This window comes from Bufo gargarizans, chromosome 7 (assembly GCF_014858855.1).
Source record: "Bufo gargarizans isolate SCDJY-AF-19 chromosome 7, ASM1485885v1, whole genome shotgun sequence".
Lineage (NCBI taxonomy): Eukaryota > Metazoa > Chordata > Amphibia > Anura > Bufonidae > Bufo > Bufo gargarizans.
In genome coordinates, this window is record NC_058086.1 from 126,099,654 (window position 1) to 126,127,036 (window position 27,383).

The window sequence follows — 27,383 nt, forward strand, 5'->3', positions numbered from 1 at the left end:
GGGTTTCCCAAGGGCATCCACCTAGCCCTTCCCCAGCGGTGAAAGACATAGAATGCACTGACGCACAACCACTTATGTTTCCTGATGATGAGGACATGGGAATACCACCTCAGCATGTCTCTGATGATGACGAAACACAGGTGCCAACTGCTGCGTCTTTCTGCAGTGTGCAGACTGAACAGGAGGTCAGGGATCAAGACTGGGTGGAAGACGATGCAGGGGACGATGAGGTCCTAGACCCCACATGGAATGAAGGTCGTGCCACTGACTTTCACAGTTCGGAGGAAGAGGCAGTGGTGAGACCGAGCCAACAGCGTAGCAAAAGAGGGAGCAGTGGGCAAAAGCAGAACACCCGCCGCCAAGAGACTCCGCCTGCTACTGACCGCCGCCATCTGGGACCGAGCACCCCAAAGGCAGCTTCAAGGAGTTCCCTGGCATGGCACTTCTTCAAACAATGTGCTGACGACAAGACCCGAGTGGTTTGCACGCTGTGCCATCAGAGCCTGAAGCGAGGCATTAACGTTCTGAACCTGAGCACAACCTGCATGACCAGGCACCTGCATGCAAAGCATGAACTGCAGTGGAGTAAACACCTTAAAACCAAGGAAGTCACTCAGGCTCCCCCTGCTACCTCTTCTGCTGCTGCCGCCTCGGCCTATTCTGCTGCTGCCGCCTCGGCCTCTTCCTCCGCCTCTGGAGGAACGTTGGCACCTGCCGCCCAGCAAACAGGGGATGTACCACCAACACCACCACCACCACCTCCGTCACCAAGCGTCTCAACCATGTCACACGCCAGCGTTCAGCTCTCCATCTCACAAACATTTGATAGAAAGCGTAAATTCCCACCTAGCCACCCTCGATCCCTGGCCCTGAATGCCAGCATTTCTAAACTACTGGCCTATGAAATGCTGTCATTTAGGCTGGTGGACACAGACAGCTTCAAACAGCTCATGTCGCTTGCTGTCCCACAGTATGTTGTTCCCAGCCGGCACTACTTCTCCAAGAGAGCCGTGCCTTCCCTGCACAACCAAGTATCCGATAAAATCAAGTGTGCACTGCGCAACGCCATCTGTAGCAAGGTCCACCTAACCACAGATACGTGGACCAGTAAGCACGGCCAGGGACGCTATATCTCCCTAACTGCACACTGGGTAAATGTAGTGGCAGCTGGGCCCCAGGCGGAGAGCTGTTTGGCGCACGTCCTGCCGCCGCCAAGGATCGCAGGGCAACATTCTTTGCCTCCTGTTGCCACCTCCTCCTTCTCGGCTTCCTCCTCCTCTTCTTCCACCTGCTCATCCAGTCAGCCACACACCTTCACCACCAACTTCAGCACAGCCCGGGGTAAACGTCAGCAGGCCATTCTGAAACTCATATGTTTGGGGGACAGGCCCCACACCGCACAGGAGTTGTGGCGGGGTATTGAACAACAGACCGACGAGTGGTTGCTGCCGGTGAGCCTCAAGCCCGGCCTGGTGGTGTGTGATAATGGGCGAAATCTCGTTGCAGCTCTGGGACTAGCCAATTTGACGCACATCCCTTGCTTGGCGCATGTGCTGAATTTGGTGGTGCAGAAGTTCATTCACAACTACCCCGACATGTCAGAGCTGCTGCATAAAGTGCGGGCCGTCTGTTCGCGCTTCCGGCGTTCACATCCTGCCGCTGCTCGCCTGTCTGCGCTACAGCGTAACTTCGGCCTTCCCGCTCACCGCCTCATATGCGACGTGCCCACCAGGTGGAACTCCACCTTGCACATGCTGGACAGACTGTGCGAGCAGCAGCAGGCCATAGTGGAGTTTCAGCTGCAGCACGCACGGGTCAGTCGCACTACAGAACAGCACCACTTCACCACCAATGACTGGGCCTCCATGCGAGACCTGTGTGCCCTGTTGCGCTGTTTCGAGTACTCCACCAACATGGCCAGTGGCGATGACACCGTTATCAGCGTTACAATACCACTTCTATGTCTCCTTGAGAAAACACTTAGGGCGATGATGGAACAGGAGGTGGCCCAGGAGGAGGAGGAGGAGGATGAGGAAGAGGGGTCATTTTTAGCACTTTCAGGCCAGTCTCTTCGAAGTGACTCAGAGGGAGGTTTTTTGCAACAGCAGAGGCCAGGTACAAATGTGGCCAGCCAGGGCCCACTACTGGAGGACGAGGAGGACGAGGATGAGGAGGAGGTGGAGGAGGATGAGGATGAAGCATGGTCACAGCGGGGTGGCACCCAACGCAGCTCGGGTCCATCACTGGTGCGTGGCTGGGGGGAAAGGCAGGACGATGACGATACGCCTCCCACAGAGGACAGCTTGTCCTTACCCCTGGGCAGCCTGGCACACATGAGCGACTACATGCTGCAGTGCCTGCGCAACGACAGCAGAGTTGCCCACATTTTAACCTGTGCGGACTACTGGGTTGCCACCCTGCTGGATCCACGCTACAAAGACAATGTGCCCACCTTACTTCCTGCACTGGAGCGTGATAGGAAGATGCGCGAGTACAAGCGCACGTTGGTAGACGCGCTACTGAGAGCATTCCCAAATGTCACAGGGGAACAAGTGGAAGCCCAAGGCCAAGGCAGAGGAGGAGCAAGAGGTCGCCAAGGCAGCTGTGTCACGGCCAGCTCCTCTGAGGGCAGGGTTAGCATGGCAGAGATGTGGAAAACTTTTGTCAACACGCCACAGCTAACTGCACCACCACCTGATACGCAACGTGTTAGCAGGAGGCAACATTTCACTAACATGGTGGAACAGTACGTGTGCACACCCCTCCACGTACTGACTGATGGTTCGGCCCCATTCAACTTCTGGGTCTCTAAATTGTCCACGTGGCCAGAGCTAGCCTTTTATGCCTTGGAGGTGCTGGCCTGCCCGGCAGCCAGCGTTTTGTCTGAACGTGTATTCAGCACGGCAGGGGGCGTCATTACAGACAAACGCAGCCGCCTGTCTACAGCCAATGTGGACAAGCTGACGTTCATAAAAATGAACCAGGCATGGATCCCACAGGACCTGTCCGTCCCTTGTCCAGATTAGACATTAACTACCTCCCCATAACCATATATTATTGGACTCCAGGGCACTTCCTCATTCAATCCTATTTTTATTTTCATTTTACCATTATATTGCGATGCTACCCAAAGTTGAATGAACCTCTCCTCTGCCTGTGTGCTAGGCCTAAATATATGCCAATGGACTGTTGCAGTGGTGGCTGACATGAAGCCTGATTCTCTGCTATGACATGCAGACTAATTCTCTGCTGACATGAAGCCAGATTGTCTGTTACGGGACCTCTCTCCTCTGCCTGGGTGCTGGGCCTAAATTTATGACAATGGACTGTTGCAGTGGTGGCTGACGTGAAGCCTGATTCTCTGCTATGACATGCAGACTGATTCTCTGCTGACATGAAGCCAGATCGTCTGTTACGGGACCTCTCTGCTCTGCCTGTGTGCTAGGCCTAAATATATGCCAATGGACTGTTGCAGTGGTGGGTGACGTGAAGCCTCATTCTCTGCTATGACATGCAGACTGATTCTCTGCTGACATGAAGCCAGATTGTCTGTTACGGGACCTCTCTGCTCTGCCTGTGTGCTAGGCCTAAATATATGCCAATGGACTGTTGCAGTGGTGGGTGACGTGAAGCCTCATTCTCTGCTATGACATGCAGACTGATTCTCTGCTGTCATGAAGCCAGATTGTCTGTTACGGGACCTCTCTGCTCTGTCTGTGTGCTAGGCCTAAATATATGCCAATGGACTGTTGCAGTGGTGGGTGACGTGAAGCCTCATTCTCTGCTATGACATGCAGACTGATTCTCTGCTGACATGAAGCCAGATTGTCTGTTACGGGACCTCTCTGCTCTGCCTGTGTGCTAGGCCTAAATATATGCCAATGGACTGTTGCAGTGGTGGGTGACGTGAAGCCTCATTCTCTGCTATGACATGCAGACTGATTCTCTGCTGTCATGAAGCCAGATTGTCTGTTACGGGACCTCTCTGCTCTGCCTGTGTGCTAGGCCTAAATATATGCCAATGGACTGTTGCAGTGGTGGGTGACGTGAAGCCTCATTCTCTGCTATGACATGCAGACTAATTCTCTGCTGACATGAAGACAGATTCTCTGTTACGGGACCTCTCTCCTCTGCCTGTGTGTGTGCTGGGCCTAAATATATGCCAATGGACTGTTGCAGTGGTGGCTGACGTGAAGCCTCATTCTCTGCTATGACATGCAGACTGATTCTCTGCTGACATGAAGCCAGATTCTCTGTTACGGGACCTCTCTCCTCTGCCTGTGTGTGTGCTGGGCCTAAATATATGCCAATGGACTGTTGCAGTGGTGGCTGACGTGAAGCCTCATTCTCTGCTATGACATGCAGACTGATTCTCTGCTGACATGAAGCCAGATTCTCTGTTACGGGACCTCTCTCCTCTGCCTGTGTGTGTGCTGGGCCTAAATATATGCCAATGGACTGTTGCAGTGGTGGCTGACGTGAAGCCTCATTCTCTGCTATGACATGCAGACTGATTCTCTGCTGACATGAAGCCAGATTCTCTGTTACGGGACCTCTCTCCTCTGCCTGTGTGTGTGCTGGGCCTAAATATATGCCAATGGACTGTTGCAGTGGTGGCTGACGTGAAGCCTCATTCTCTGCTATGACATGCAGACTGATTCTCTGCTGACATGAAGCCAGATTCTCTGTTACGGGACCTCTCTCCTCTGCCTGTGTGTGTGCTAGGCCTAAATATATGCCAATGGACTGTTGCAGTGGTGGCTGACGTGAAGCCTCATTCTCTGCTATGACATGCAGACTAATTCTCTGCTGACATGAAGACAGATTCTCTGTTACGGGACCTCTCTCCTCTGCCTGGGTGCCGGGGCCTAAATATCTGAGAATGGACTGTTCCAGTGGTGGGTGACGGGAAGCCAGATTCTCTGCTATGGAACCTCTCTCCAATTGATTTTGGTTAATTTTTATTTATTTAATTTTTATTTTAATTAATTTCCCTATCCACATTTGTTTGCAGGGGATTTACCTACATGTTGCTGCCTTTTGCAGCCCTCTAGCCCTTTCCTGGGCTGTTTTACAGCCGTTTTAGTGCCGAAAAGTTCGGGTCCCCATTGACTTCAATGGGGTTCGGGTTCGGGACGAAGTTCGGATCGGGTTCGGATCCCGAACCCGAACATTTCCGGGATGTTCGGCCGAACTTCTCGAACCCGAACATCCAGGTGTTCGCTCAACTCTAGTTACATACTATCATAAATTAATATAATGCTATGCAATCCGGCAGTGCTGAAAGGTCAGGTCGGGAGCTGGCTTATAGTCAGGCTCCGGGTCCAGAGTGTGCAACTCGCTCGTCTGAGAGCAACCAAAAGAAGTAAAATGCAATCATTAAATACATTTTCCTCCAAAGGTGTAAACAGCCTTTAATGAGCAGTCTGTTATGGGCCTTACTGACCAAGCAATTCATTTTTTCATTTTTTCATTGATGTATTCCAAGAGCTATAACTTTTTATATTTCCATCTATGTAGCTATATGAGAGCTTGTTTTTTTACAGGACAAGTTATAGTTTTAGTTTTAATGGCGCCATTTTGGGGTACATATACCCTAAATTACTGATTAACTTTTATTATTTCTTTCGGGGAGTTTTTGAATTATACATTTTTTGGAGTTCATTTTTTGTGCAATAAAAAAAACATAAGATACATAAGAAAAATGTTTTGCATTGCTGTATCCTAAGAGCCTTTTTTAAATTCTATTCACAGCATTTACTGTACGGGATACATTTCATGATAACTGCATAGTATGGGTCATTATGGATGACTAGGGATATCAAATATGTGGAGGATACTTTGCAATTTTTTCCATTAAAAAGCATTTTTTCAACGGGAAAGAAATGCCTTATTTTTTTTTTTATTGGAATTTTTTTATTTTATCATTTTTTTTTAACCTTTTTAAACCTTTTTATAGTACCACAAAGGGACTATAATAGACTATATTGTTATTATTACTTTTAAAAAACACTATTTCTTTAGTGCATTGTATTTTAATGTCAGGAAACAATGGAGGCAAGCCTCGGTCATTCGTTAGGCTCCAGCCTGCCTGTACTGACACTGGCACCCCTTGATCGCATTTGCAGGTGCAGATGAGAGAGATAGAGGTAGTCTAAAGCATGTAAGGGCTTAAACAGCCCGGATTGGCTGTCCCTGGGCCAGTCTGGGCTATTGGAGCAGGAGCGTGTCTCTCGGGGGGAGAGTCAAGCTACAGCTCTCTACTGCAAGGGAGACCTGTGCAGAGCTAAGACTAGGCCGATGTAAAAATTTATGTATTTATACTAGCTGAAGGACCCGGCTTTGCTCGGGTATATTTAATCTATTTCATTTAATGTTTGTGTGTCGTTAAACAATATCAACACTATCCACTATAACAGTGACATCAAAAGCACCCTGCCCCCAAAACAGTTACCTTAACAGCACCCCACCCCTTAACACTGACCCCCCACAGTGCCCCGTCCCTTAAAATTGGACCTCCACAGCAGCCCACCCCCTTAACTTTGACCTTTACAGCAGCCTTCCCCTGCTGCTTTCACAGCATACCACCCCCTTGACAGTGATCTCCACAGGGGTCCACCCCCTTAACAGTGGCCTTTACTGGATCAGGGGCATGTCCTTTTGAACATCTCACTTTAAGACAGCAGCACTATACTGTCTGAGTGTAAGCTTCAGGGAGAAAGTCACCCTCCCTTCCACCCCTGCAGCTGACAGAAGTAGATTTTTAAATTATTGTTCAATCCATGTTGGCTCAGGAGTGGTAGGGGGAGTGGCCTAACCAGATAAGTGGTGTGGCTTAGTGGGGCCTGGGGGCGAGTTTTGAAGTCTTTTGAGGGTGGACACATTGTGGTAGGGGGCATGTCTGGGCGCCTTCCTGCAAGAGTGACGCCCCTCTGGGCACCTTACTGGCTCATTTGCATACCAAATAAACTGGATTTTCAAAGGATAAAAACATCTTTTGCTAGAACAAAGGCACATCTTGAAATAAGGTACTAAGTGTTATTAGGCCATGGCTTTATTTCAATAGAAATTATCCTGGTGATAGACTTCCTTTAACGCTCTCCTACAGCAATGAAGAAAAATGGCTGTGTATGTAGAGGCTGCAGGACCTACGAGCTTCTATTGGCTGATAAGGGTCATGTGACCAAGCTTCTAATGCATTTTTTGGGAATATCTCAGGAACAGTACGTCCTAGAGAGCTGAGACCTGGTCTAAAACCTGCCCGGACACCTGATGTACTTGTGTGCCAAATTTTGTGATTGTAAATGCGACAGTACGGATTCCTTTAGCGGACATACACACATATACTCAGCTTTATATATTAGAATATATATATATATATATATATATATATACACACACACATAGTAGCAGAAGGACCCGTCTTCGCACAGGTACATTTCATCAATTTCATTTCATGTTTCTGTGTGTTGTAAAAATGTATCAACAGTATCCCCCATAACAGTGACCTCTACAGTACCCGCCCCTTTAACAATTGCCTTCACAGTGCCAGCCCCTTTAAAAGTGTTTTTGACAGTGCCCGTGCCCTTTAACAGTGACCTCCACAGTAGTCGCCCCTTTAACATTAACCTCCACAGTGCCCATCCCTTTAACAGTGACCTCCACAGTACCCGCCCCTTTAACAGTGACCTCCACAGTACCCGCCCCTTTAACAGTGACCTCCACCGTGCCTGCCCCTTTAACAGTGACGGTCCCTTTAACAGTGTCCACCCCTTTAACAGTGACCACCACAGTGCCCACCCCTTTAACAGTGGCCTTCACAGTACCCGCCCCTTTAACAGTGACTTCCACAGTGCAAGCCCCTTTAAGAGTTACCTCCCCATTACCCGCCCCTTTAACAGTGACCGCCTCTTGAACAGTGACCTCCACATTGCCCGTTCCTTTAATAGTGACTGCCCCTTTAACAGTGACCTCCACAGTGGCCGCCCCTTTAACCCCTTCAGGACACAGGATGTACCGGTACGTCATGTATGGTTCCGGTCACTGCCAATCAGTTTTGAATACCTTGAGGGGTGTAGTTTCTTAGGTGTGGTCACTTTTATGGAGTTTCTACTCTAGGGGTGCATCAGGGGGGCTTCAAATGGAACATGGTGTCAAAAAAAACAGTCCAGCAAAATCTGCCTTCCAAAAACCATACGGCGCACCTTTCTCTCTACGCCTTACTGTGTGCCCATACAGTAGTTTACGGCCACATAAACTACAGAATCGGGGCAATAAATATAGCATTTTGTTTGGTTGTTAACCCTTGCTTTGTTACTGGAAAAAATGGATTAAAATGGAAAATTTGCGAAAAATTCTAAATTCTGAAATTTTATCACCATTTGCCATTAGCACTTGTGGAACACCTAAAGGGTTAACGATGGGGTGGTTTCTATTATGTAAGTCTCACAAAGTGACTTCAGACCTAAACTTGTCCCTAAAAAGTGGGTTTTTGAAAATTTCGGAAAAATTTCAAGATTTGCTTCTAAACTTCTAAGCCTTGTAACATCCCCCAAAAATAAAATATCATTCCCAAATTGATCCAAACATGAAGTAGACATTTGGGGAATGTAAAATAATAACTATTTTTGTAGGTATTACTATGTATTATAGAAGTAGAGAAATTGAAACTTGGAAATGTGGTATTTTTTACAAATTTTTGGTAAATTTGGTATTTTTTTTTAAATAAAAATGTATTTTTTTTACTTTGTTTTACGAGTGTCATGAAGTACAATATGTGACGGAAAAAACATATTGTGAGCTGTGAGTTTCTATTGACTAATAAGGGACATGTGACTGTGTAAATGGCAGTTCGGATTTAAGTGAAAGGCTTGCTGGCTTCTATTGGCTAATACAGGTAATTTTTTGGGAATATCCCAGGAACGGTAAGTCCTAGAGAGCTGAGACCCAGCCTATGACCTTCCCGGACACCTGATGTACCTGTGTGCCAAATTTGGTTAAGATCGGTCCAGTCGTATGGTCGCGCATAAAGAATGTCCAGACAGACAGATGTCTAGACAGAAACATATAAAGAAATAAAAAAGCAATGGCAGCACCGTCCTCAATGCAAGCTGGTGGGTGCAGCAGGCCCAATGTGGATCACTTCAAAAATACAAAAATGGAAAAATGGGCAGCACTCCAAAGAGTAAAATGTAAGAAAACGTTATTTACCCCAGTGGGAAATGCGCGACGTTTCGGCTCCGAATCAGAACCTTTCTCAAGCTTGAGAAAGGTTCTGATTCGGAGCCGAAACATTGCGCATTTCCCACTGGGGTAAATAACGTTTTCTTACATTTTACTCTTTGGAGTGCTGCCCATTTTTCCATTTTTATATATATAAATGATATATACTGTATATAGCAACTACAGAAAACCTAGGACAATATAGATTTTTTTTTTCTGCAAAAATATGTTACTAATTTGTCACAGCTTTCCTGAAATTTGGGCAAATCGCAAAATTTTGTACTTCATCCCTCATGAATCACTTGAAATGACAGGCACCATTTTCTCAGATCAGAAGACTGAAGTTGTCTGTCACCAATTTTTTTGCCATTTTTTATTTTATTTAAAAAAATCTGAAAGAGCAGAATATTTTTAAACAGGCTATTTGTAACCACCAGCTACCATCCGTTTACCCAAAACGATATATATATATTGCTGTCACTTTGACACTACTAATGCTGGGCTGGCATAAAAGAGCTTGAAAGAGGTTGGATACAGTCCTAGGAGACCTTAGAGCATTTTTACACTTTAAATTCAGATCAAATTTATTCGGTCCAAATCAAATCTAGTGGCAGATTTGAATAGTACCATCATACTGGCCAGCGTGGTGACGTCCTATGTCACCGCGCGCAAGGATTTGCACGGTATCTTCAATTAAGATCGCGTGAGTATGTAACTTTTTTGTTTTTACCTCCATTTCATGGAAAATTTATTTGTTACCATGAAGCACAATTTTTTTGAGCCTTTGAGCTGGAGAGACACCATTATGGCTATGTCTGCCAAAAAACAATTATAGATGCAAGACTGTATTTCTAGGTGTAACTTAGATCGTGAGCCGCATTGGGGACAGTTTGATGCAAATGCCTGTAAAGCACTGCACAATATAGCAGAACTTTATAAATGTGTAAAATAAATAAATATTTGCAACCAGCAATTAGCTTGTGTGCAAGCTGAACTCCCATTTGGCGAAGTTGCTAGCAGTGCAGTTGCTGCCATACTGTCACGGACATACCGAGACATACGGATGTCTCCGAGACAGAATGTGGCAGGAGATATTTGAGACTAGCAACAAATGGTTTGATTTGACATGTTTACCTTGTGGATCAATAGGAGTCTGTGTTGTTTCTGGTACGGGCCACACCCTTAACCTCCAGGTGTTGCTATTGTGGTCATTTAACTTTCCCTATTTATAGTTGTTTCTCCCACAATGCTTTGTGGTTTATAGCTTCAGTTGGACCTGTGAATATCTGGTGTTTAGAGCTCGGCTGCGTTTCTTGTGCTGCCATTGCTTCTTGAAAGTTAAGCGTTACCTTTCCCTTTGCATTTTGGCTTTTCTCTGTTTTGTATTAGGCCTAAGGGAGACTCCCGCTTATCCTTCCTTTAGGAGGAACAGGATGTTTCATTCCTGTCATTAGTAGCAGGGTCCTTTAGGGTTAGATAGGACTTTAGGTATTCCCGTGTATGAACTCACCTACCTCTGGGGTCTGTTCATACTGGTACTCAGTCAGGGCTTTGATTAGGGTTTTCACTAGGAGGTGTCCATCTTCATTCCCTAAGTTTTTAGGCCTTATTTCCTTTTTCCTTCGGTGTGGAGTTTCCCACCCACACTAGAGTGTGACACATACCACTTTGTTGTGGTATTTATTTTTGCCATATGAAAGACTTGAGTTTTTGCCAGGTGTCCATAAAATTTGACGTATTATCATGGAAATGTGGTACAGTTCCATGCCTTCTCTAAAATTGAATTCTGTTGTATCATATTTGTACTTCTGTTCATTTTTTTTCAAAAGATTGTTTCAAATTAACTCATTTTCTAAATGATTGTCATTTATCCCATCACATACCCCATTCCTTTACACCATGGACTTTTAGGTAGGCAGATTGGAACAGTGGCACAGTTTGCTCTTGCTGTACTGTCTAGTCCAGCCTCCATTGTCATCTCAGAGAGGGGTTTCAGCACTTCGCCAGTGTACAAAACATTACATTTGTCAAAACGAAAAAGACATGGATCCTTAAAGGGGTTCTGCAGTTTGTTTAAACTGATGATCTATCCTCTGGATAGATAATCAGCAAAGATCGGTGGAGGTCCGGCATCCGGATCTCCTGACGATCAGCTGTTTGAGAAGGCAGCGGCGCCACGACCTTCTCGCTGTTTACCGCAGGCCCAGTGACGTCACGACTAGTATCAATGGCCTGGGCGGGGCTAAGCTCCATTCAAGTGAACAGCACCGCTGCCTTCTCAAACTGCTGATCGGCAGGGGTCCTGGGTGTCGGACTCCCCGCCGATCAGATGCTGATGATCTATCCAGAGGATAGATCATCAGTTTAAAAAGACTGCAGAACCCCTTAAAGGATTTTCACACACCTTCGGTTGATGCCGATATGTAGACCTACTATTGCTGATGGTGGTTATTTATTGACAGGCCCATCCTGCCACTGCCTCTGTTTGCTTACCTACCATCATGTTCTATATTGTATGGATGCTGATGCTGCCACCACCGCTGCAGGTGCTATTTTATGATGTTTAAACATCATCTGCCCCCAATAAGGGATAATTTTTGGAACGACTGTAATATGGTAAAAGCATTACAAATGCAGTGTTTTTTATATGTTTACACATAACTATACACCGTGTGACATAGCAAGGGGTTTTGCTTGGGAAGGCAGGTATTTTCCTCCCAACATGGGCGGCTGGGCTGATTTCCAGCCAGGTGAGATCAAATACCGGACCGGAGTTTAAGTGCCGGTCAGGGTTTTGGCAGCACCTGGCTGTCCTTTAAATAGGCAGCTGGGCTCAGCAGCTGAGTCTCTGTTTTGGGATCTGAAGTATGGTGCTGTGCTGGAAGGTTGGGAGCCGCATGAGGGCTGCACGCTGGGAAACGGTCCCCTAAAGCCTGCTGTGGACTGCCGGGGATAAAACAGCTAGCAAGGGGACGTGTCTGTTCTATGGACTTTTCATTGTGTGAATCAACACCAAGACTGTAATTAGTCATTTTTCTTTTGTGTGAATAAACACTGACATTTTGATTTGATTTATGAACGTGTTTTGCCTCTGTACTGCGTCCGCTTACCCTGCCTACCAGAGCAAATCCTCACAACCGGTAAATTAGTGTGACTTTCACATTAATTGCTATTGCCGTCATTTTGTTAAAGATGGAGGTGGTACTAGTTGTTAAAATCTATTCAGACACATATAACATTTTTTTAAAGATTTGACTAGTTGGACACGAAACCAATTTAAGTAGTTCGCTCATCTCTATCGAATACTTTGGAAAAATTGTGATATATGACATCCATCGTTTCACCAAGGTCCAGTCTAGACCCATACCTCTGCCTATAAAGTGATCATCAGATTAATTTCATAAAATGAATCTCTCATAAATCGGTGCTGATAGAGAATTATACACTTTGGTGGTCATTTATTAAACAGAAATATGCCTAAATTACACATATTTTTGGTGCAGATAGCGGCACAAAGATTCAACGACGCATAGCTCACACCAAGATTCTCACCCCGTCTATATATACATCATGGTTTTCATCTATATTGTGGGGAGTGCTTTCCTCTCCAATGACAAATTTAACCATCAGAAAACAGTTAGGACTAGTTGAGTGTACAGAACTTACACCTAGTGCTTTCTATTCAGCAGTGACTTCCCCTTCTCTGACAGTTTGCTCTTTGTCACTTTGCAGACTACATTGTGTGTATCCCCCTCCCCCATTCCTAGTAACTGGCACCAATTCTTCTCACAAGGAGCACCCTGGGCCAGTGATGGCGAACCTTTCACAGACAGTGCCCAAAATGCAACCCAAAACCCACATATTTATCGCAAAGTGCCAACACAGTAATTTACCCTGAATACTGCAGTCCAATATAATATATTTTCTATGTACTTTATTATTTAGCTATAATAGCCTGCCTACATTCAGTGCACTGCCTGCGCTGTTCATAGCACGTCCTGCGCTGATGAATGGCAGGAAAACTCTAAGGCATATTGATACATCTTAGACTTTTTCCAGGGTGCGGGTGCCCACAGAGAGGGCTCTGAGTGCCGCCTCTGGCACCCGTGCCATAGGTTCGCCACCACTGCCCTAGGCACTAGACCTCCAGTTCTTAGTGGTCAATACAGCTCTGGGTTTTCTATGCAACATGTTAATGGGATTTGTTGAAACCTCATCCACTCTGCTCCTATTATACAACACTACAAAACTTTCACACCCCGATTCTGTAGGTGAAAATCTCTATAATCCTAATAGGCTAGTTTCAAATGTGCATTTTCCTTTCCGGGTTTCAGATCCGAAAGAGGATCTCAAAACCGGAGGAAAATGCTTCAGTTTTGTCCCTGTTCATTGTCACTGGGGACAAAACTGCCCAAACCAGAATGGAATGCATCAGAATGCAGTTTATTTGCGTTCTGTGACTGGACACAAAACTGTTGCAAACTGTGGTTTCGTGTCCGGTTTGCAGAACTGAACAAGCCAGATCCAGCACTGCAAACAATGTAAGTCAGTGGTGTCTGATAACAAAATTTCAGACAGGAAAAATCCGGCGCAGGATCCCTCACCCATTGATTTATGATGGTGTTAGTGCCGGATCTGGTTTGGTGGTTTTTTATTTAATACAACCGCATTGAATTGGAACGGATACAGCTAGTTGAATTAAATCGAACGGAAGCGTTTTCCTCTGGTTTTGAGATCCTCTGCCACCAAGGAAAACACATATGTGAAAGTAGCCATAGTGACAGAAATTCAGTTCCTCTATGTTATTTGCGTACACATTGCAATGCATTAGAATGAACTTACCTATACAAACTGGTGCTTCATTCCAGACACCATTCAAGCATGTGACAAACCTATTTCCGTCAAGAATATAATATTCTGGGCATCTAAATTCCACCTTTTCACCAGATCTATAGATAGCTTTTCTAATCTCCACAGTGTCTCCATACTGCACAGTTGGTGGTGGACCACACTGCGCTCCAGTTCCTGAAACAGAATCAGAATTAAGTAAATGTAATAACTGAATATAATTGCAAACCACCATAAAACATTTGTTTTCTCCTTAGTATCACATACTGTTTCTTACAGAACTGTCCTTATTACTTCATCAACTGCAGTATTCTACTTTTGTAATTTGATAAGAACCTGTCACATCTCCTCACATGTCTTTTTAGTAAACATATTGTCCATGAAATAATAATTCTGGATAATAAATAATATATTGACAACTGGATGTTACTATTTTTCTGGTCAAGGGGCTCTGTCCCTGTATTCTGCTACTATCAGCAGTAATCGGACAGCGTCCGTCTGTGCAGGAACACGCTCCTGGCAACATGCAGTTGTCAATGTATTCATACTTCTCTAAGAGCAGTAAGAGAGGAACAGTATGGTGCACAGTTGAATGATGCTCCAGAATCTTTTCATGAAGAATACAAGTAATTGGTTAAATTGACACATCAGGGAAAGTATTGGCCCTCAATTTTCAACGGAAAAGGGTAACCATGGCACATCAGCAACAAGAAAATGTTCTCTGAATACTTTTTCACTTACAGAATTCTCAAAAATGTTGTGCACTCCAGTTATTATTTTGCCCACACTTTAAGGCCTAGTTCACCGATTTCTATCACCAATGATTGTGAGCCAAAGCCAGAAGTAGAGCCTACACCGAGATAAGGTATAATGGAAAGATTAGCATTTTGCATCTGTTCTGTGTTTTTGACCCGCACCTGATTGTAGCTCAGAATCACTGATGAAAATCACTGACCTAATCACTGAAGTGAGACTAAATATTTTTTTCCAGTTAGCTGGACTGCCAATTGAGGATGAGTGAGTTTCTTGAAATTCATTTGTATCCAAATAATCACATTTTTGAAAAAAATTAATGTGTCCAAATCAATTCTTCTCAAAAACAAGTTGCTTCAATTGTCGTGAAAATTGGCATATAACACCCTAGTCTCCAAGGACTAGGATTTTTATGAAAATATGTTCTCTTTTTGTTAATGTTTAAGAATTTTATGCTCTTTATTTCCCTTCTAACTCCCCCTAAGCTATTGAAGGCCATAATAGCAATAGCAAATATACTGATGGGTAAAGGCATGCTTGATGGTTTTAACTAGTGTTAAGCCAATCAAAGCTGAAGATGTGGAATTTAATCCGAAGTTTAGGAAAAATTTGATTTGCAACAATTTGTGACAATTAATCTTTTTTTTTTTTCCTAAAATGGTTGCCACCAGTGTTACAAAGTGAAAGTAAGAAGCCCTGGAACAAGATATCACCCATAATGCAGTGCAGCCAGCCTTTGTGATGTCACAGCCATATAAAACTCTCATCCTGCCTGGTCTCCGCCATTTTACTGTGAACTGAGTGCAGGTAGTGACAGATGATAAGGACAGTGATAAAGCCTTTAATTGTGAAATATTGGATAGGGAGAGTTCTGGGACAGAGCAGGGACAGTGTAGGGAGATCAATTCTATTACACCTTTAGTCATTAATTGGGGTGAAAAAGTGTTCTTATACTACGGATATATGGGTGTCCATATTGTCTTATAGCTAAGTAATTCTATAAATCCTTGATTCTATAATTAGGGTGAAAAAGTGTTCTAATACTACTGCTTTTGGGGTGTCCACATTATGTTATACACTGACACGCAAAAGGGTAACAATACTTTGAACTTTTGAATTTCAGGCACCATATCTCCCTATCCACTAGAGCTTCGAATGTGAGACTACCATTATTTTATAGACAATCACTAGAAAATGACCCGGCGTTGATCGGGTATTTATTTATTGCAATGTTATATTAAATAACAGTGACTTTCACAATGACCGCCACTTTAAAGTATAACTGTCATATTTTTTTTTTTTTTTTGGGGGGGGGGGGGGGGAGTATTGGATTGTTATGATTAATATCACCTTGGTGGCCCTATTTAAACTTTTAACAGTGTATTCAATTACCCTTTTAATTCCACATGTTTGTTCCCTGTACTGCCTACTTTTACCTGTGCCTAAAATAAGGTTGCTAGGCATGGTCCGTCTATTTGTTTAAGGACTGAGGACGTCTATTTGTTGAAGGATGGAGGCTGCGTGCAAGGTCATATTACTGACAGCCAGGGACTGTAAGTAAATGATTAAAGCCAGGTCCTCCCCAGCAGCTGATAACAGTGCCTGGGTTGTGTGCACTTCTCCCTGTCCCTGCACTTGGCAGACGCTCCCTCACTCAGCAGACTTGGACAATGCAGAGTTCAATCAGTGCAGACCAGGGAAGGGAGATCTCCCATCTGCTCAGTGTATAAATGAAAGCAACATGTGGTAAGAGGACCCCTTTGTGCTGCAGGAGATTAACCCTTTAGGGGGGAGAGCTTTGATTACTGACACCTTTGGGGGGCTATTGTTACTGGCTAGTGGGGGCAGGCGGGATTAGCCTCAGGGTGAGGGCAGTGGCGGCCATCTTAACTGAATAGTGAAATTGCAGTTTTATGCAGACTGGTTGCTAAGGGCTGAATCTTATTAAATATGGGGTAAGTCAGTCTAATAGTAACTGATTCTGGAATATCATGTTATTAGTAACTACATATATGAAAATTGAAATTAGGGTCTAAATGTGACAGTTATCCTTTAACAGTGACTTTCACAGTGACCGGCCCTTTAACAGTGACTTTTACAGTGACCACCCCTTTAATATTAACCACCCCTTGAACAGTGACTGCCCCTTTAACAGTGACCTCCTCTTTAACAGTGACTTTCACAGTGAATTCCACAGTGACTGCCACTTTAACAGTAACTTTCACAGTGACCGCCCCTTTAAAAATGACTTTCACAAGGACCGCCCCTTTAAAAGTGACTTTCACAGTGGCTGCCCCTTTAACACTGACCACCCCTTTAACAGTGACTTTCACAGTGGCCGCCCCTTTAAAAGTGACTTCCACAGTGACTGCCCCTTTCACAGTGACCGCCCCTTTCACAGTGACTTTCACAGTGCCCGCCCCTTTAACAGTGACCGCCAATTTAACAGTGACTTTCACAGTGACCGCCCCTTTAACAGTGACTTTCACAGTGACCGCCCCATTAACAGTGACTTTCACAGTGGACGCCCCTTTAACATTAACTGCCCCTTTAACATAGAAACATAGAAACATAGGGCCAGATTTATCATGACTCTGACAGCTCACTCCACTTTCACATATGGCTAAAGTCAGTTTTAGCCAAGTCAGATTTATGAACGACCCTTTAAGACTGTAATAAATGTGGTTTGACGGTAGCAGTTTATCCGTCAGTAAGCAGCTTTACAAAAGTCGCACATCTTTACGAAAAAGTTGCACGTCTTTACGAAAAAGTTACATGTTCTATTAAAAAGTCTCATAAGATAAGCATGGTCCTCACTGGAGTGAAATTGCGCAATTTTTTGCGACTTTTTTGCGGCTTTTTAAATAGTCTCAATAGTAAATCTGTCTAGAGATTAATTTACATAAGAAAACACGCCCACTTTCAGAAAACTGGCGAGCATAGTGCAGAGCAGAAAAAAGTCGCAAATTTTTGTGCAGTTTTAGTGATTGCGCAAAAATTTGCGACTTTTTCACTCCATTATTCTGACTTGAGCTAATGATAAATCTGGCCCATAGAATGTGCCGGCAGATAAGAATCCATTTGGCCCATCTAGTCTGCCCAATATACTGACTACTATGAATAACCCTTGGCCCTATCTTATATGAAGGAAGGCCTTATGCCTATCCCATGCATGCTTAAACTCCTTCACTGTATTTACAGTTACCACTTCTGCAGTAAGGCTATTCCGTGCATCCACTACTCTCTCAGTAAAGTAATACTTTCTGATATTACTTTTAAACCTTTGCCCCTCTAATTTCCTCTTGTAGCAGTTTTTCTTCTTTTAAATATTCTTTCCTCTTTTACCTTGTTAATTCTCTTTATGTATTTAAAAGTTTCTATCATATCCCCTCTGTCTCGTCTTTCTTCCAAGCTATACATGTTAAGGTCCTTTAATCTTACCTGGTAAGTTTTATCCTGCAATCCATGTACTAGTTTAGTAGCACTTCTCTGAACTCTCTCCAAAGTATCAATATCCTTCTGGAGATATGGTCTCCAGTACTGAGAACAATACTCCAAATGAGGTCTCGCTAGTGCTCTTTAGAGCAGCATGAGCACCTTCCTCTTTCTACTGGTAATGCCTCTCCGTATACAAAGAGATGTCCCAAACTATTCGCCGGCGAATAGTTCACGGCGAACATAGCTTGTTCGCGTTCGCCGCGGCGGGCGAACATGTGCGATGTTCAGTCCGCCCCCTATTCGTCATCATTGAGTAAACTTTGACCCTGTACCTCACAGTCAGCAGACACATTCCAGCCAATCAGCAGCCAACCCTCCCTCCCAGACCCTCCCACCTCCTGGACAGCATCCATTTTAGATTCTTTTGGAAGCTGCAGTCTTAGTGAGAGGAGGGACAGTGTAGCTGCTGCAGATTAAATAGGGAAATTGATAGCTAGGCCAGTGTATTAAGTGTCCACTCCAGTCCTGAAAGACTCATCTGATCTCTGCTGTAAGGACAGCATCCTGACAGCACCCCAAAAAGACCTTTTTAGGGCTTGTACATCAGTCTGCTTTTTTTTCTTTCCTGTGTAATCTAATTGCAGTTGCCTACCAGCGTGTGTGTCAGGCTCACGGCTTATACTGTGCCCACTTGCCCAGTGCCACCACTCATATCTGGTGTCACAGTAGCTTGCATTAAAAAACAAACAAAAAACTTTTGACTGTAAAATAATAGCAGTCAGTTGCCTGCAAGTGTGTTTGTTTTAGGCCCTGCAAGTGCACAGTGTCACCAGTGCAACTCATGTAGTGTCCCACTAGGTAAATGTGGGCACTACACAAGGGTCAATGTGGCCACGTTATTGGTCATTGCATCTTACATGATGTTCGTGTGTGTTTTTCCTGTTATCTGTGTATCAGGCCTGTTAGGGTGTAGTTCCTCCTCCTAGACAGTAGAGGGAGCTAGGGAACTCCTAGTATATATATAGTTAGGCCCAGACAGGAAAGAGTCTGTGCAGTGCAGTATAATCCAGGAGGCTAGTGAGTGCAGTCTAGCCTGCCTGAGGGTGCTGAGCAAAGTAAGCTCAGAAGCTGCCACCAGGAGAAGGGTTTACCTCCTGAGAAACTGAAGTTCCCATAACCAGAGCAGAGCAGAGCCAAAGTGTTTCCAGCCAACCTGAGGGCTGAAGGGCAGAAGGATTTTACTTAAAGCAAGGAAATATATACCCGAGGAAGTTTACCTTAACCAAGGATAAAGCCAGCAATAGGGCATATGGGCCTTGGGATAAATACACACAGGATTCTGAGGAAAAGTGCTGCCTAATCTGTAAGTGTTTAACCCTCTGAGTATCATGCAAGAACATTGTGCCTGCCATTTGTATAAGCCTGTATAAGACTGTAAAAAGTTAACCGTTTCCAGTAAAAGGAAGTTTGGTTCCCCACAACATCGTGTTCCTCAATTATTCCTATCATAAATCAGTGTGCCACTGTTACTGGCGCTGGCATCATGAATTTAAAGAGATCTTGCCACCGGCACATTAAACAACTGCAACACCCAGTGCACCTCATCTACCATCAGGCCTGGTCCCTATTTACAGAGAGTGCCCCAGAGGTCCCCTGTGCCAGCCTCTCCATCACTGCTGTATGTCTGCCCAGGGTATACCAAAGACTGAGTACTACAACCACCCTTGGTTAGTAACTACCCCTGTGACCTCACTATTCGCTTCACCCTGCAGGGCGGCGTACTGCATATTTTGGCGTCACGAACAGGATGCGAATATTCCTGCGCCATTGTGGAATCTGAACTGTGTGCCATTATTTGCTATAAAGTGATAAAGGCCCCATCCGTTTATTTAAAATTGTTGGGCCAAGGAACTGTGAAGATTTGCGCTGTGAAAAACTGCATTGTGTGGACTGTTTGCCGCTTATTTAAGTCACCGCTTGCTGTCAGTGAATTGATAGCCTTATACTCAAAGATGGCCGCCTAAGCTGACTGGATTATCGGTGCGCCTCGTTGCGTTTGTTTGGCGCGAAAAAGAAGATGATAAAGTACCGCCCAGCCTGCAAAAGGAAAGGTACCGCCCTGTCTGGGAAGAAGATACCGCCTACCTTGAATTCCGGAGCTCAGAGAGGCCGCGCCTATCTCCTGACCTCCGCACGACGTAACCACGTACTTGACTTTGACAGCGCATCACCGGAGTAAGTAAAGTTTTTTGTATTCACCGGCCCCTTTATATACAAGCATCAGGAAGGTTTCCGATCCTTGCTAACAGACTGGGGGAGGTCCCTCACTAGTAACAAAGGACTTAATCCGGGGGGAGAAGTACGTTCAACGTAGATCCGGCATACTCCGCCGCTCCTTAAAGGGCCATACACTCGCTGTGGTCACTGTTAGCAACGGCCCAAAATAGTCAAGTCCAGCATGGGTCTGCATATAGAACCTGCCTCAATAGACCACACCAGGTCCGCACCGGAGGGAACGGAGCAGATGGCCCACATTGAGCCTTCTGTAATTCACCCAGATGAGAACAGGGCGCCCGCCACTGCGGCAGCCTCCAGTCTGATGCCGCTGACCATTTCAGGGCCCCCTGGTTCCCGCAATATTCCGGGGAAGCCCACAAACTGAACAAAAGATCAAATACTGGCCTTGTTCTGGCTCTACTCTATCTCCACTGAGCAACAAACGGAGATCCTCTTAGCACAGCTAGAAGGTGCCGCCCACAGGGAAGTCATGTCATGGCCCAGCTCTGAAAAGAATAGCCTGGAACAGATTTTTGATCGCCTCGGCACCACGTTTGAGGCCAGAACGGTGTCAGAAGTTAAGATGCGATTTTTCAGCAGGAAGCAACAGCCTGGTGAGTCCTTCCGTGATTTTGCTTTGTCCCTGCAAGAGACCTTGAGGGCTGTGGTCCAGGTGGACCCCCGGGAGGCTGAGGAACAGGACCAGACTCTAAGAGAGCAGTTCATTGCGGGTGTAAACACTGAACACTTAAAGGGCCAGCTGAGGATGCTGTCGGCCCAACACCCCAATTGTGCCTTTTTGGACTTTAAAGAGCTGGCCATTAGTATCCTAGGTCAAAACCCGCCCATGGGGCCAGTGGCCTCCCTTGAACCTCAGGCCTGCCAGCCAAAAACTGTTGATGTGAGACCGTCCGGAGCCAGTCAAGCCACCCAGGCTCCAGTAACAGATGTGGTGGTGGCGTTAATGGAGCAAGTTAACCATCTCACTAAGAGCCTAGAAAAAGTGTGCAGGAAAATAGAGGAATGGGAAAAACCATTATTACTGGAAGATGAAAGCCCTCTTTCTCAAAGGCTCCTCCCGCCTGCATATAAAGAGGTCTACCCCAAAGAACCTGATGGCAGACAGGCTGCTTGCGATTCTTAGACCGGTAACTCGGTCGCCCACTATTGTAAAAAATATGGACATACTGAAGCAACGTGTTGGCAGTTAAACGGGCCACCCCCAAGGCCGAGGACCGCCCCCTCGGGAGGTAGAACAGTAGGTCCAAAGGATCCAAGTTGGATGCCCAGATACGTATGGTCTCGTCCAAAGAATAACATATGCATCAACGGGATACCTCTTGAAGCCCTGCTGGATACTGGGTCTCAGGTCACCACCATTCAACAACCCACCTTTGACAAATTCTGGGATTCAAGTCTCCTCACCCAGCCACCAGAATCCTGGTTGGATATTATTGCTAGCAACGGCAAGCAAGTGAAAGTCCATGGGTATTGGGAACCTACCCTTCAGGTGGGAGAAGCCACCTTACCACAGCAAGGTGTGACTGTGGTGCAAGCAGGAGATAAAGGGGGATACCCCGTGATCTTAGGGACTAATGTCTTTAAAAATTGTTACTCCGAGGTGCTTGAGGCATTGAACCAATTCATACCTTCAGCTTCACTTGCTTCTAAAAGAGTCATTCAAAAGACTATCAGTGTGCTGTGTGCTATGCAAAAATTTGCTAGTGGAAAAGGAGAAACCTGTACTGCCCGGATCCGGGATAACCGGCCTGTAATCCTGCCACCGAATTCCCAGATCACCCTGTGGTGCCGTGCTGTGCTAGGGATCCAGGGCCTATCAAGCCCTAGTGGAGCCTATCCAACTGGAGAATCATCCCTTTGTGCGAGCAGCCAAGAGCCTGGTGACTGTATCTCAAGGTAAAGTACCTGTCCGTTTGATTAATTTCAGTGATCACTCTGTTACTCTCCCTAAGCACTGCCCTGTTGCTCAGCTTTTCCAGATATCCTTCCAGGATGTTATCCGTCTGCCTGCCACGGAGACGTTCCAAACTGCACAATGGCTGTAGGCTCATGCGTCCTTTTGCAGAGGTGACAAACCTGGTCAGTCAAACCCAAGGCAACATCATCGACCTCATCCCATACGCTTTTTTTCTGGAGCGTGCCCTGTGAAAAGTGCTGGATCAGGCCGTAGATGAGCATGAAGAGGAAGAGTTGTGGTCACCATCACCACCAGAAGCAGCCTCGTCGTCGTCGATTGCTGGACCTGCGGCAACGCAGAGAAAGGAGTCTGAAGAAGAGGAGTCAGAGGAGGAAGGTGGCTTTGTGGAGGTGGAAGACCAACCACAGCAGGTGTCCCAGGGGGCTTGTTGTCACCTTTCAGGGACCCTTGGTGTTGTATGTGGCTGGGTGGAGGGGGAGACCTTCAATGACGTCAGTGAGGACAAGGAACGGGACATGGTTAGCTTGGTAAACAACCTTGTGCAAATGGGGAGTTTGCGGTTGTGCAAATGGACTGTTTGCGGTTGTTTGCGGTGCGTTAAACGGGGAGTTTGGTCTGTCACTGTGAAGAGGGGCGTAACCCTTGCACTACCTGATCGATACAACATCATAGTTGATCGTATACACACACTGGATGTTTTAAAGCACGTTATTCCAAACAATTTAGGAATGTTAGGGGATTTATGCCCTTTATGGATTAAAACCCGACTCTGTGTCAACTACATCATTTTCCATGGAAGTTTTGCCATGGATCCCCCTCTGGCATGCCACAGTCCAGGTTTTAGTCCCCTTGAAACAACTTTTCCATAACTATTGTGGCCAGAAAGAGTCCCTGTGGGTTTCAAAATTCGCCTGCCTATTGAAGTCTATGGCGGTTGGCCCGGTTCGCCCGTTCGCGAACATTTGCAAAAATTTGCATTCGCCGTTCGCGAACGGAAAATGTTTTGTTAGCGACATCTCTACCTATACACCCAAGCATTCTGCTAGCATTTCCTGCTGCTCTATGACATTGCCTGCCTACCTTTAAGTCTTCTGAAATAACGAACCCTAAATCCCTTTCCTCAGATACTGAGGTTAGGACTGTATCACTGATTTTATATTCTGATTTTGGGTTTTTACACCCCAGGTGCATTATCTTGCACTTATCAACATAAAATTTTAGTTGCCAGATTTTTGACCATTCCTCTAGTTTTCCTAAATCCTTTTCCATTTGGTGTATCCCTCCAGGTACATCAACCCTGTTACAAATTTTTGTGTTGTCAGCAAAAAGACACACCTTACCATCGAGGCCTTCTGCAATTTTGCTGATAAAGATATTAAACAATATGGGTCCCAGAACAGATCCCTGAGGTACCCCACTGGTAACAAGACCATAGTCTGAATATACTCCATTGACTACAACCCTCTGTTGTCTGTCCCTCAGCCACTGCCTAATCCATTCAATAATATGGGATTCCAAGCAGAAAGACTGCAATTTATTGATAAGCCTTCTATGTGGGACAGTGAGCTGACCCTGTAAAAGATTGTAGGTGAGGGCCTGCTTGTGAGCTGACCCTCTAAAAGGTTGTAGGTGAGGGCCTGCAGGTGAGCTGAAACTGTAAAAAATGATATGTGAGGGCCTGCTGGTGAGCTGACTCTGTAAAACATGATATGCAAGGGCCTACTGGTGAGCTGACCCTGTAAAATATTTGAGGTGTGGGCCTGTTGGTGAGCTGACCCTCTAAAAAATTATATGCGAGTAAAGATGTTGCGAACATAAAATTTTCCGTTCGTGAACGGCGAACGCAAATTTCCGCAAATGTTCGCGAACGTGAGAACCGGGCGAACCGCAATAGACATTAATAGGAAGGCGAATTTGAAAACCAAAAGGGACTCTTTGTCGCCACAATAGTGATGGAAAAGTTGTTTCAAGGAGACTAACACCTTGCCGGAAGGGGATCCATGGAAAAACCCCCATGGAAAATTACGTAGTTGACGCAGAGTGTGGTAAGTTGAAATCACAATGCGATGAATTAATCGCATTGCGATTTCAACTTTCTCAAATCCGACAGTACATTCTAGCATGAGCACGGAAGTCGGCAGAAGTTCTAAGTTGAAATCACAATGCGATTTTAAGAATTTGAATTAATCGCATTGTGATTTCAACTTAGAGCTTCTGCCGACTTCCATGCTCATGAAGCGTCCCCATCACCATGGGAACGGCTCCATGCTAGAATGTACTGTCGGATTTGAGAAAGTTGTAATCGTAATGCAATTAATGCAGGTTACAATAATCGCATTGCAAATTCAACTTAGAGCTGCTGGGTTCCTAATGATTGTATTGCTAGTATATAATGAAGATTGAGAATATAGTGCTATATTCGTTATATTCGTCAATTCTAGCAATACAACCATTAGGAACTTAGCTCTAAGTTGAATTTGCAATGCGATTAATATAACCTGCATTATTCGCATTGTGATTACAACTTAGATCTGAGTTCCTAATGGTTGTATTGCTAGAATTGACAACGAATAGAGCACTATATTCTCAATCTTCGTTATATTCTATCAATATAACTATTAGGAACCCAGCTCTAAGTTGTAATCGCAATGCGATTAATATAACCTGTATTAATCACATTGCGATTACAACTTTGTGACACTGCAGCTTCAGAATTAATCTAAGATGGATGCTCTCCTTGCTTTTTGATAGGCGGTGGGAGGGAGGGTATGCTGATTGGCTGGAATGTGTCTGCTGACTGTGAGGTACAGGGTCAAAGTTTGCTCAATGATGACGTATAGGAGGCGGACCGAACATCGCATATGTTCGCCCGCCGCGGCGAACGCGAACATGCGATATTCGCCGGGAACTGTTCGCCGGCGAATAGTTTGGGACATCTCTATATGCGAGGGCCTGCTGATGAGCTGACCCTGTAAAACATTGTAGGTGAGGGCCTGCTGGTGAGCTGACCCTTAGTGGCGTCGCTAGAGGGGGGCGAGGGGGGCAATTGCCCCCCCTATGTTGTTCCTTGCCCCCCCAGGTGCCCCCCCCCGCTGATTCCCCCGAGTGAATACTAATGAGCGCTTCCATTATGGAAGCGCTCATTAGTACAGAAGGACCAGGAAGTGGTGAACGCTCTGTACTCACCACTTCCTGGTCCTCGGCTGTCGGCTGTCGGCTGTGCAGGGCTGCGCACAGCGTGAGGTCGCTCTGTGACCTCACGCTGTGCGCGCCAGTTTAGAGCACAGTCGACTGAGGAGGGAGAAAATGGCAGGCGGCGTCCGTCCAGGAGCAGGAGAGGTAAGTGTTTTTTTTTTTTTTATAAAAAATGTGGCTGCTGGGGGCATTATGGGGGCTAATAGGAGGCATATGGGGCTAATAGGAGGCATATAGGGGCTAATAGGAGGCATATGTGGGCATTTGGAGGCATATGGGGCTAATTGGAGGCATATTTGGGGGCTAATTGGAGGCATATTTGGGGGCTAATTGGAGGCATATTTGGGGGCTAATTGGAGGCATATTTGGGGGCTAATTGGAGGCATATTTGGGGGTTAATTGGAGGCATATTTGGGGGTTAATAGGAGGCATATGGGGCTAATAGGAGGCATATGGGGCTAATAGGAGGCATATGGGGGCTAATTGGAGGCATATGGGGGCTAATTGGAGGCATATGGGGTCTATGGGGCTAATTGGAGGCATATGGGGGCTAATTGGGGGCTAATTGGAGGCATATGGGGCTAATTGGAGGCATATGGGGGCTAATTGGAGGCATATGGGGTCTATGGGGCTAATTGGAGGCATATGGGGTTAATTGGAGGCATATGGGGGCTAATAGGAGGCATATGGGGGCTAATAGGAGGCATATAGGGGCTAATTGGAGGCATATAGGGGCTAATTGGAGGCATATAGGGGCTAATTGGAGGCATATAGGGGCTAATTGGGGGCTAATAGGAGGCATATGGGGGCTAATTGGGGGCTAATTGGAGGCATATGGGGGCTAATTGGAGGCATATGGGGGCTAATTGGAGGCATATGGGGTCTATGGGGCTAATTGGAGGCATATGGGGTTAATTGGAGGCATATGGGGGCTAATTGGGGGCTAATCGGAGGCATATGGGGGCTAATAGGAGGCATATGGGGCTAATAGGAGGCATATGGGGGCTAATTGAAGGCATATGGGGGCTAATTGAAGGCATATGGGGCTAATTAGAGGCATATGGAGCTAATTGGAGGCATAATGGGGGCTAATCAGAGGCATAATGTGGGCTAATGAGGCATAATGTGGGCTAATGAGGCATAATGGGGGCTAATAAGAAGAATAATGGGGGCTAATGAGGCATAAGGGCTTATAATGGGGGCTAATGAGGCATAAGGGCTGATATGGGGGCTGATATGGGGGCTGATGAGAGGCATAATGAGGGCTAATGAGAGGCATAATTTGTCATCCACAGATCCCCCATAACAGTGTGTCTTCCACAGATCCAACATAACAGTGCGCCTGTGCACTGACGAGACACAGAAAGAAGGGGAAAGAATCCGTGGAAGCAAGCAGAGGACGGCACAGCAGACGACTGAATAGCTTTTTTTGTAAGTAAATTGTTTTATTATAACTGTATCCCTGCAGACCGCAACTCTCTCGTATTTTGTAATCTTATTTCTATATACTTATTTTGTTTTTGCCCCCCATTTTTGACTGTGGTATCTTTGTGCCCCCCCTATATATTGTTCCTAGAGTCACCACTGCTGACCCTGTAAAAAATTATATGCAAGAGCGTGCAGCTGTGCTGACCCTGTAAACATTATATGCAAAGGGGATATATGTGAGGGCTATATATGCGACGAATAAGCATGGTGATTTGATGGAAGA

At 45.6% G+C, this 27,383-nt stretch overlaps 1 protein-coding gene across 2 annotated transcripts in view; it reads right to left on the bottom strand.

The window, feature by feature from the left end:
* LOC122943120 (coagulation factor XIII B chain-like) overlaps positions 1-27,383 on the bottom strand; it is a 447,010-nt gene that overhangs the window by 94,998 nt on the left and 324,629 nt on the right. For both annotated transcript variants that reach the window (XM_044300587.1, XM_044300586.1), the window contains exon 13: positions 14,065-14,247. In XM_044300587.1, the coding sequence (XP_044156522.1) occupies positions 14,065-14,247 (183 nt within the window). The remainder of the gene's footprint in view (positions 1-14,064; positions 14,248-27,383) is intronic.